The sequence below is a fragment of the Pagrus pagrus genome (assembly GCF_965226575.1).
Source record: "Pagrus pagrus genome assembly, chromosome: 12".
NCBI lineage: Eukaryota > Metazoa > Chordata > Actinopteri > Spariformes > Sparidae > Pagrus > Pagrus pagrus.
The window spans coordinates 1,423,491-1,435,788 of record NC_140196.1 but is presented as its reverse complement, the minus strand read 5'-3'; the positions used below and the strand labels follow the sequence as shown (position 1 = coordinate 1,435,788).

At 43.1% G+C, this 12,298-nt stretch overlaps 1 protein-coding gene across 12 annotated transcripts in view; it reads left to right on the top strand.

The window, feature by feature from the left end:
* dlg1b (discs large MAGUK scaffold protein 1b) overlaps positions 1–12,298 on the top strand; it is a 111,534-nt gene that overhangs the window by 12,714 nt on the left and 86,522 nt on the right. For 8 of the 12 annotated variants that reach the window (XM_084368684.1, XM_084368676.1, XM_084368691.1 and 5 more), the window contains exons 3-4: positions 7,443–7,606; positions 11,898–11,969. In XM_084368684.1, coding sequence (XP_084224810.1) covers positions 7,443–7,606; positions 11,898–11,969 — 236 coding nt within the window. The remainder of the gene's footprint in view (positions 1–7,442; positions 7,607–11,897; positions 11,970–12,298) is intronic. The other 4 variants (XM_084368686.1, XM_084368677.1, XM_084368679.1 and 1 more) reach the window with 1 other exon arrangement.

Genomic DNA, 12,298 nt, shown 5'->3' with positions numbered 1-12,298 from the left:
CGGCTCGATTCCTTCAGTTTCTGTTCATCCTGCAAACATCCAGTTCCTCCTCCTCCTCAGCATCTTCATCACTAATAGATGAGTGGAGATCATCGGTGTGAACTCAGTGGCCTGTTTCTTTATCTTCTTCCTCCTTCGGTTTAGTCTTTCTGCTGCTTGAAGCTCAGTCACACTCGGTAGATCCACATCGTCAGGTGCGTCTGGGTTTGTGAGGCTCCAGTCTTTGTCAAACCGGCCGGTCTGTGATGGACCTGAGAGAGTTGTGTTTTTTATATCTGCAGTCTTCTGGCTTCCCTTTTTGAAATGATGAACACGGATCACCGCCACCTGCTGGTTGGGAGAGTTCACTCCTCACGCGGCTGCAGAAACATACAAGCTAGTCGGCCGTCGTCCTTGTGGTGTGTTCAGGTGCAGAGACACGGGAGACGTGAGGCGACACAGCAGTCTACGCTCAGCACCGTTAGTTCACTGATGTTGATTTGGTGTCTCCGGGGTCTTGATTGTCGTGTGTGCTTCTGCTAGTTCTCATCATGAAAATTGTCATTGTTGTAGCACTAATTAACCTTGAAAGTTCCCAGGAACTCGAGGGAACGTGGCCCGTTAAATCCTTTCAGAGTCCTTGGTTCTGGTGTTTAAAGTTCCCATGAAACAGATTATGTAGTGCTGTTTGCTTCTGCATAATTACGTGTTTCCTGTAGAAACAGGCAGCAGCTAATGGTGCTGAATGTAGGTCACGCCCGCCCCACTATCCAACCACCACGACGGCCATGCTGCCTCTCCCTGGACAGAAGCTTCCTGTGGACACGGCCTCAGAGAAGACGGTACAGAGGTGGTTTTCTGCAACGTGTCGGACCGCTCAGCGATCTCACCAGCTAACTGCAGATGACGTTACATTAAGCTACAGTTAGCTCTTACTTTAGCAACCAAGCTACCTGCATCTGTCAGACCAAGGGACCTAAAAAAGAAGGAAGGGGCATTACATCACTTTGGGGCCAGACTGTGGTTTCAGCTGTATTGAAGTCTATGGGAGATGATGGAGAAACACAACATATATACCTCGTCTGGCTTCTGATGAAGAAATACCTCCAGAACATGAAAGAAAACACTTCAGAGAGGAAGTTCATGATTTATTTCCCCCCAAATCATCGACAGGGCAGATAATACGGTGATGGACAGAAGTCTTTCCTTCACCAACTGTGTGTTACTTCATTTTCAGGAGGTGGTTCATTTCTTTCTACACATTAAATGATCATATTGATCGCTCTTCCTGCTTCGACTCTTAATATTAAATAATAATAAGTTGAGTGTTGTCAGACGGCTTCACCGTCCACACCCTCTGTGTCTCAGCGTGTCTCCGGCCTCGGTGTGTTTGTCACGCTCACCCTGACGTCCCAGTGTCACTGATGAAAAATAGATTTCGGCCACACAGTTTCCAATCTGCCAAACCCCCCAAAAAGAGATGTCTGCAGCAGGCCGAGCACTGTGTAATCCCTCTGTGGACACGACGATTACCCCCAGTCCATAATCCCACCCCCCTCCGCCGCTGATTTACAGAGAGCGAGCGAGCGAGCGAGCCGTGTGCTTCAGTTTCTGTTTTTCTTCTCATTCTTTCAGTTCAGACTGGCCTCATTCCTCTCAGAAACAGATGGCATCTATTGAATCTTTTCAATTTAATAAATCGACATCCAGTTTGCAGCCCTAAAGATTTGGATGTTACTCTGCTAATTGCAGAGAATCTGAACTCTGCCCAGGATTTATGATGAGGTGACCAGATTTCTGAGGGACAGTTTGATGGTCAATTTATCATTAAAATATCCAAATGTATTATCTAAGAAGTATAAAAAGGGGACAAACAAAGTAATAGTCTGTATATATTTGGTATTAACATCCGTCTCCAGTGACCACCTGGGATCAGATTCACCATGTTTCTACACAAAGACAGAAAGAAGTTCATGTTGAACATTTGCTGAATTTACAAGAAGGAACAAATCAGTCAGAATCAGTCAGAGACAGAGTTTCACACAGTTTATAAAGTGTCTCCAACTCAACAACTCACTAAACTGACTCATTTGTTAAGGGAGTCTGGGGACAAAGAAGTCGCCTATACTGGTTACTGTTTAGTGTGTTTGTAAAATGTGACATGTTTAGATCAATAAAATGTTTCTTCTTTCATAAATTGAGTGTAAATGGTGAAATCAGTGTAAACAGTGTGTTCAAACAGCTGCTAAATGTTGGCAGGTGAGACTTTAGCACTTTAGACACAGAAGCAGACAGGCTGGTACAGCCATGCTGCCACAAACTGACACTTTTTACAAGGAAACAAACAACTGACTGTTTTCATTTAATGCTGAATTTACAAGGAGGAGACAATGATTCAGAGTCTGTCAGAGACAGAGTTTCACTACGTTACAAAGTTTGTTTTAACTCAGCAACTCTTAAAATCACCACATTTGTTAAGGGAGTCTGGTGATGTTGTGGTCACTACGTCTAGTCACCCTAATTTAGGTTAATAAAGGTCTGCAATGACTGACTGTTTGATTAACTCATATTTAAGTTTATAAAATATATAAAACAAATGGTGAATGTTGTTTTTTAAATCTCTTGTTTTCTCTGATCAACAGTCCAAAACCTCAAAATATTCCAGTTATGGTGATTTAACACCTACAGGAGCAGAAAACCTCCCAGTTAAGAGGCTTGAACAAAGACTGGAGAGTTTGAGATGGCAGAGCCGCTTTAATGAACACAATCCTCAAAACTATGACATTATTTTCTTACTTAACAAGTTGATTTAATTCTCTTTGATTGGAGAACGTTTACTTTAACTCCTTTTTTACATCTGTGATGTTTGTCAGGGAGGAGCGACATGTTTCAGATCAACATGCTTAGCTTAGCTTAGCTTAGCACAAAACACTGGAAGCAGGAGGAACTGCTAGCTTAGCTGTACCAACGGAGGAAAAATCCACCTTCTGTCTGAAATCCCTGTTGTTTGTGAGCAGGTGTAGACTGCCCTCCTGTCAGTTTGCAGGGAAGTTATTTTTAAGACACGACTGAATTTTCTTGCAGCTCTTGTAGCGTAGCATGCTGCTAACCTGCACTGCTTTGTGTTCAGGAACCTAAAAAACAGTCAAAACACGGTTTGAATCAGCAGCTCGTCAACTGTGTGAGCTTAAATCTGAACATGTTTCTCTGGTTCCCGCCTCTCCAGGCTGTAACTTCTGGATGTGAAGTGCTGAGTCAGCTCCCCTGACCTCTGCACACACCCTGGGTGTGGTGACTTGGTGGTGTAAAAGTTGTCCTGGACGTTGTGTGTTTTCCACACAGCTGCTGCTCTGATAGCAGCAGCAGTCTAAATAGGTGTGGTCTTTTATTAGACTGCACAACAGAGGCTCTTGTGTCGGACTCGGCAGTCTAACTGGTTAATGTGATCACGGAGAGGACCGGTCTCGGATCAGCCTCTGTTTAAAGACGTCAGCTTTCTGTCCACTGTCTTTAATTTGATTTAAAAACTAAAGGTTGGAAATAACAAGTGAGCTACAGACCCCATGATGGCTCTTCTTTCAGTTCTTTGCTCTTTGAAAATGTCATTTCAGGATCATTAAGGCCTCTGAGTTCGTACAAAGTTCTGTATCGTAGTCAACTGGACCTGTTTCAGCTTCTTGAAGATGTTTCACCTCTGGTCCAAGAGGTTTCTTCAGTTCTGCTAGTTCTTGTAGAGCTGAAGAAACCTCTTGGATGAGAGGTGAAGCGTCTTCAAGAAGCTGGAACAAGTCCAGTTGACTACGATACAGCACTTTGTATCAGCGTGACCCGCTGTCTGTTCATAATCTGGAACCAGGTTAGCTAACTGAGCTAACTAGCAGAAAAAAATCCATGTCGTGGGCGAACGTGACACCGGTGACGGTGATGAAACCGGGACACCGTCCATCCTGAGGGCACGTATGAACCATCAGTGACACTAACGGCAACACAGCAAGTCACCACACAAGTCTCGTTAAAACACGGGAACAAAAACCTTCCAGCTAATCCTCACAGAGTCACCAACACGGTGGCTGGTGGGTTCCTGCTGTGTAAATGAAGGGCCCGTGTCCACAGAGTGTCTTTACTCAGTTGTTGGTGACGAGGAGCGAGCGTCTGCAGCAGCGCTCAGAGAGCTTCCAGTTGAAAATCTCACATCTTCTCAGAAATGCTCTGCTGACGTCACTGTGGCTCTTTTCCTTCTCCCTGGCCGAGGCGACAATATTCACCGTATTTTTCTCTCCTGTGTCACTTCCCTCATCCTCCTCGCTCTGATGTCCTGATGTCAAATACAAATCAAACAGCTAGTAAACCTCAGAGGATCAGTGTGGATCATACAGCGACGGCTGTCAAGACGCTTCATCTCAGCACAGCCGAGCTTTTCTGCCTGAAAACAACGATCTGTGGAAACAAGAGGCCTAAATGCTACAAACTCACTCCTCTGCTGCTTCACCACCCTGCTGGTCTCTGCTGGTCCCGTCTGAACCGCCTTGAAACGTAAAGTCACCCGGGTAACAGTTAATATATGACCTGTTGATTAAACTGGCCTCCGTCAGTCCTTGAGGCTTTGTTCGGTCCTGGTCTAGTCCTGGTCTGGGCTGCTGAGCCCGGTCCTGTTGCCCGCTCTGGGCTTCAGTTCTGGGGCTCATTCATAAAAACCTCCTCACTAACTAGCAGTTAAACACAAGCAATAAAAACCAGTTAAGTCCCGATCGGCAGGCAGCGTGTGACTCTGCAGGTTGTGGACACATTGTTGACCTGATGAGATGAACAGTCGGAGGATCAGTTGACCTCGAGCTGGACGTTGTTGAGGATTTCAGTGTGAAGCTCACAGACGTGACCACAGTTCTGCTGAATTAATGCACTTATTATGAAGAGAGAGAAAACAATGAGGCGAGTCTGGAGGAGAACAGGGAACTTGTTATTTTTAGGTCTTACATCAGCTTCTGTAGATGTTTGGAGCTATTTCCAGTCGTCACAGATTATTACATAACATTTGACCGTATCAGTGAGAATTGTCTCTTTGTTTTTGGGCCTTTTTTCAGTCATTTGTTTCTTCTCTCACAACAAAGTGATTGTCCTGCAGCTGCTGTCAGGCGGTTATGTTACAGTGTTCAGTGCAGAAGAACCGGATCCTGATATAAATGTGAGGCTGCGACCCGGCTGGTGGAGGGTGAAGTCAGAACACAGTCGGTCTGAAGCGGCGCAGATTACAGAGTGGAGTTACTGCAGCAGCTCCACGTGGCACTGATGTCACCCAGACATGTTAGGCTCTTATTGTGAAAGAGCCAAGCTGAAGGAAGTCCTCCTGAACTGCACAGACCGGTTCTGACTGCGTTCACCGGCTGCTTCTGACTGAATCTGTGTCTGCTGCTCTGTTAATATTCGATCATTTCAGTCGCTGATCAAACAGAAATGAGTCGACAGCAGCTACGTCTCTGAAATGTTCCTGATCCAGTCCGTCTCACTGAAGACATACTTTACTTTATCTGATTTTAGTTTTGGTTTTGGTCGTTTTTTAAGCAGTAAATCGAACATTTCCTGGTTCCAGCTCCTAAAGTGATCGATTAGCTGCTTTCTATGGAGGACTGATGCTGCCAAAATCAAAAAGACACAAAGAAATAGCTCAATAAATAAGTAAATATGTCATTAAATACAAAAACACTGATATTAAAAATAAATGTGGGTATTAATTAATTAATTAATTAAATGTGACAAAAGGTAATACCTGTTTTAATTTGGTTCTTTATTTAGTTTCCTTTTAGTAATCCCCCATTTATTTACTTTGTTTTGCCATTTTATTTATGACTTTGTTCATTATTATTGTTTATTTATGTATTTATTCTATACCTTTTGCATTTTGCAAAATAATAAATAAATACATATAAAGTAAATATGTATAGAAATAAATGCACAGAACTTTTTTTGTATTATTTTCGGTGCATTTAATGACACAGTTGATTTATTTTAGAAGCGTCAGTCCTCCATAGAAAAAACACCAAATCCTCAAATGTAGGCATTAATTAATATTCCTGTTTTTATTTACCTTTGTATAGATCCCACTTTTATTCACTTATACATTTATTTATTTATGTCATGTTTTTAGGTAAAGAATACAGAAATAAGTTAATAAAATTTATTTATTTCCACACATATTAATTTATTCAGCAAAACATAAATGGAAAAGATTACAGTAATAAATAAATACATATAAAATGAATAAATTATTAAATTAAATGCTTAAAACAAATAAATACGAGAATCTTTACTTGGTTTTAATTAGCTTCTGTATTTATTTACCTAGCTTTTATTTTTAGCATTATTCTTGCTGCATTTAATAAAATGTTAATTTATTTTTTGAGCTGTTTATTTTTTATTTTGGCAGTTTGGGTCCTCCGTACTCTTCTGATCTGTTGCTGGACGAAGATGATTTAATCTCATCAAATCATTTTACTGAGAAACAAACAGAGAAAAGAGGAGCGTCCATTTTGTTCTGAATTGTGTTAATAATGTTGGAGCTCCTGATGTTTTTGTGATGTAGAAATGTAACTGTAACTGTGTAACTGTAACTAACTGTGTAACTGTAACTGTGCCGGACAGAGACTAGAGAGGAAAATAAGCTTTAACATGTTTATAATATCTTGTATTTAAAATAATTCCACCTTAAATCCGACTAAATCTGAGACTGAGCAGAGACGTGTGACTGTGATCAGCATCATGTGATTGGCTGAGCTCTGATCATGTGACTGCAGGTGTGTTTTTGAGCCCCTCCGCAGTCTGAAGGCTGATATGTGATCAGATTTGAAGGCAGGTAGCTGCAGCGAGGAGCTGCTGAAGTGATGGTTGATGGGAAAACATCTGTGTCGCCCCGGCGGTCAGCTGCCGCGCCGAGCCAAAGAAAGCCTCGGTTATTTTAGATCTGCGCTCTCTGGAAGCCCTCCTCCAAAAATAAAGGCGCATGTTGGATGTGACCACAGGCTTTTTATAATCCGGGCCTCACAGACGGACGGTGCTGCAGGGACGGGCTCAGAATACCAGTCAAACTATCCATCAGAAGTCTCACAGTCCGTAACTGAGAGATGACATCAGTGTTTTTGTTTGTGTCTCTGTGCAACAAACAGCAACAACAGATATTAAATATTGATCTTCCCGATGTACCGACCCAGCAGAGCGTGCCGTGCAGGCTCAGAGCCGCTGTGTCCAGAACGTCACTGTTCATCAGTGTGGAGGCTCACGGCGTTGATCCTTCGGGACGTGGGCGGCCATGTTTCAGATCAATATGATGTTTTTGATTTAATTAAAGAGCAGTCGTTCCCCTCAAACAAAAACTTTTATTAATCTGTTTTCAGTTCTGCAGTTTGGTCTCTAAAAGTGTCTCAGGTGAGACTCTTGGATTAAGACGTGTGTCTGCTCCTCTGTCCTCGCAGATATCCAGGAATTTTACGAAGTGACCTTATTGGACAGTCAGAGGTGGGTGGAGTCTTCCAAGGCGGCGGACCCCATGGCGCCCGTCCACCTGTGGGACTTCTCCAGCCTTCAAAGCACAACGGTGACCTCGGACACTCTGCCCAGCCTTAGCACCAGCATCGAGGTAAGACCTGAGCGAGGGTCGACGGCTCACACAGGACAGGAAGTGAACTTCTTCTTCTTGTGTCTGAGCTGCTCTGTCCGCTGTGACGATGTTTGTTGGTAACAGGAGCAGAACAGTAAAAATAGAGAACATTAAAAATAGATCACACCTGTGAAAACATCACAGGGTGGTGGCTGAAGGTGCGTCTGTTTGATGCTAACTGCTGCAGGATCCACAGCTTGTTTCAGCAGAGCCTCCATCGCTGCTCTGTTATTGATCAGCTGTCACATGACGAGCGTGGAGGTAAAAGAAGGATCCAGGCCGACCTGCTGCGTCATGCTTGTGTTTCTGTTGGTTTCCTGCCTCATCATGTTGTTGTCGTCTGCTGCTGGCTGTCATTTATGATTTACTTGGTGTCCAGAGATGTGTTGACCCGGGGTTCAAACAGACGGGTCGTGTGAGGGGACGCCTCCTTTTTTCAGCTCAACACTCGTAGTTCGAGCAGTTCGATCCGCTTCAGTGTGGACGAGATGAAAACCTCGTGTCGCTTCGCTATTTTAGGATAAAATCATCTTTATTTGGCAACGTGGTGAGATTAAAGCAGGTGGATGAGAGTCATACTCGAGTAAAGTAAAGATATGGTGTTGAAATATTACTGTGGTCAAAGTGAAAGAAGAGTACTCGAGTAAAAGTCTTAAAGTATCTGATGATAAATGTACTTAAGGATCAAAAGTATCAGTAAAAGTACATTTATACATAAACTCCACTGATTACTGGATTCAGTATGTTTTGTTCCAATTGCTGATGCTGCATGTAATCTGTAAAGTAACTAGTAACTAAAGCTATCAGATAAATGTGGAGGAGTGTAAAGAAGCAGATAATGGAAATAATCCAGGGAAGTACAAGTACCTCAAACTTGTACTCATGCACAGACCTTCAGCAAATCTACTTAGTTACATTCCATCATCGCTTGTATGTGTAAGTTGCAACCCAGTTTTAGTGGTGGTGGAATGTAACTAAGTACATTTACTCGAGTAGGAAAATGGGAGTACTTGACTTGAGTATTAGTTACTAGTTAATATAATAAGTATATAACAGATAATACTTCTGAATTTCACTGAATTTTAAATGAAGTACTTTTACGTGTAATAGAGTATCTATAAGTAGTAAGTATTGCTACTTAAAGTAAAGGGTGTGAGTATTTTTTCTACTGCTGGTAATCTGTGCAGTAAAAAGTACCCAACAGTCATACTCGAGTAAGTAAAGATATGATGTTGAAGTATTACTTTGGTAAAAGTGAAAGTCAGTCATATGAAGAGTACTCGAGTAAAAGTCTTAAAGTATCTGATGTTAAATGTACTTAAGGATCAAAAGTAGCAGTAAAAGTAACTGATCCATACAATAACATGTATGTATATACTGTAAATACTTTTTCTCTGATGCAGCATGTAATCTATAAAGTAACTAAAGTATCATATATGTAGGGGAGTAAAAGAGTACAATATTGGCCTCCTGTGGTGGAGTAGAAGTATAAAGTAGCAGTAAATGGAAATATTCAAGCAAAGTAAATGTACTTAGTTACATTCATCACTGCTGAATCTTCAAAGTAACTTAAATCATCAAATGAATGTAGTGAAGTAGAAAGTACAACTATTTCCCTGTAAAAGACGTCAAAGTGTGAAGTGGCGTGAAGTGAAGTACAACAGGACGATACTGGAGTACATATACTCAGTTCCTGTCTGTCCAGGCAGCGTAGGAATGTAACTGAGTAGGAATGTAACTGAGTAGGAATGTGAAGATAAAGTGTGAAGTGAAACGTCAGCTGGTTGTTTTTAATCAGCTGGACTTCGTTAACACAAACCAGAGTGAAACTATTTCCCTTCTGCTGAGTCAGCAGCTGAGTCAGCAGCTGAGCCAGATGATGTCACAGGACTCCTCCAACCCGACACGTCTGCACCGGGCGTCCACATACTTCTGGCCATGACTTCTTCATTCTGATTTCACTGTAATCATGAACACAAAAGTCTCAAACATGAGCCGTGATGAAGTGATGAGGTGATGAAGCGATGACGTGATGAAGTGATGACGTGATGAAGCGATGACGTGATGACGTGATGACGTGATGACGTGATGAAGTGATGACGTGATGAAGCGATGACGTGATGACGTGATGACGTGATGACGTGATGAAGCGATGACGTGATGACGCGATGACGTGATGAAGTGATGACGTGATGAAGCGATGACGTGATGAAGAGATGACGTGATGAAGCGATGACGTGATGAGAGGAGCAGTCGCAGAAGATCAGAATCCAGTTTGAGACGATAAAATCAAACGTGATCTGTTGTTCAGGTGCAGACTTTGACTTCAACTTAAAAAAAAGATTTTGAGTCATTTATTAAAGACTGTTTATTTTTGATTTTGGCAGTTTGAGTCCTCCATAAGATTCAGCTTTTTAAGTAATTCTTAACATATTTAACCTCCAGATTTAATGTCAGTAATATAGTAATGTAGTAATGTAGTAATGTAGTATATATATCCGGTCAAATCAACAGACACAGAAACATTAAAGTTAAAGTGAACAGTTTTAAATTAAATAAATAATAACGAGCAGAATGAGTCATCGGTGCAACACTGAACACGAGGCAGCGATTAAAAGACAAACGTATCTGCTGATTAAGATCATTAAAATGAAATCATGACACGGTGCAGCCGCTGTTTTCTAATCGTTACAACGATCGTTATTTTACTGAAGCTCATTTAAGATTCAGTGAACTTAACGACAAATCGAGCTCGTTGTTATGAAGCCGTGTCGTCGATCAGTCGTCTTCTCTCCGTTCACACGTGATCAGCTGTGTGTCGTCAACACCGACAGCGCTGCATGTTCCTGCAGAGCGCTGGACTCTGAACGCACCACGTTAAAACCTCACTGACTCTTGCAGTGGTGTGTGTGTGTGTGTGTGTGTGTGTGTGTGTGTGTGTGTGTGTGTGTGTGTGTGTGTGTGTGTGTGTGTGTGTGTGTGTGTGTGTGTGTGTGTGTGTGTGTACTCTGACACTGTCTGACACACACACTGCGGTGATGACGTGAATCAGACAGTTTTTAGAGTTGTGCTTCCTTTTTAAAAGGAGCTAGGCTAACAGTTTCCCTCTGCCTTCAGTGTTTGTGCTAAGCTAGGCTAAACACATCCGTCTGGAGAAAGCCTGAAAGTGTTGGACTGCTCCTTTTAAAAGTTTCATACCATGTCAGAGCGCATGTCGGACAGAAGCTTTGCCTTCGAAGCCTTTTTGTTATTTCACTCCATCTGAAGCCGTCATGATCTTTGTGCTTTTGTTGGAGGAGGAGGAGGAGGAGGAGGAGGAGGAGGAGGGTTTCTGTTTGAGAGGTTGTTTCATTTTCCTGTTTCATCAAGAACATGACGAAGCTGAGTCGGCTACAGTTGAGTCAGCACAGTTCAGCTGGCAGGTGGGGGTCACATGGGCCCACAGGTAAACTGTTTTACCTGTTTAAGTGCCGGATGAGTGGGATGAGTTCATCTTCTGTGTTCAGTCACAGCTGTCAGTCAGTCCGTCACAACAACACTGTCACAAACATGAATATATTGAAATGTAGTGACCCCGACAGGATGAATCGTAATAAACTCAGGTTTTGATGACAGCATCCGACGCTCATCCACTCATAAGTCGGTCAAACCAACCTGATCAAACATCACACGTTCAGTCAGAGACTTCAGACGACTGAGACGCCTCCTCAGAGTCTTCTTCACTCTTCACTGTGTGGACAAACACACTTTCAGTAAAAGTAAGTAAGCAACAAGTGAAACTGAAAGTTAGAGCTGTCACGGTTCTCCAAATCCACAATTCTTCAGCACCGACAGCTCTGCGGCCGTTAGACTATCACATGTGCATCAGTGCAGGTCAACAGACGGCTCCACTTTATCCTGGGGTCGTTTTGTAGGTTAGAGTCAGACGAGTTTAGAAACTATCCACCAAAAATAAGACTGTAGCCTGTCGACATGGTGCCACCCGCAGTGACACTGTTGCTGTATACAACACAGAGTGCAGCGGAAGGGATTATAAATCAGAAAACTTCGTTAGAGGAAATGTAAACGCAGAGAGAAGAGAGATTGTTTAACTCCTGTTCACCAAGTGTTTCCCTCTGACTGACTGTCTCCACCCGTCTGGCACTCAAACAGGCTCAAAACAAACCACAGACGCTGTGCAGATCAGTCTGAGCCTCGTGTCTTGTTTGCATTGAACCCGTTCTCTCTCTTTCCTCTTTCTCTGATTGTAAACACTCATCGTCACTCGTAGGACTCCCCCCTCCTCAATGAAATCCTCGTCACGCTGGCGCAGGCCAAGCGCTCGCCCGCCGGCAACACACAAGTAAGTACTGGACGCCTGCTGCTGGTGGGAGGGGGTGTGGCTGCCGTCCACCTTCAACGCATGTCCCATCCAGTCCTCGTGTGCTTTGGACCATCGGAGGGGGCGGGGTTCTGGGTTAGGGGTTAGGGGTCAGGGGTCAGGGGTCAGGTTTGGCCTCAAGGTGTCGCTGTAGTTCAGTCTGAATGTGACCGAAGTGAAACCAGAGAAGAAATCCTGACGCAGCTCGTCAACCGAGACAGAGACGACTGAAAGTGACTTAAACAGAAGTGAAAGACGGGCGAGACATCTTCACTTTGTTAGTGTAACATTAAAAAACATATTTTCTGTCG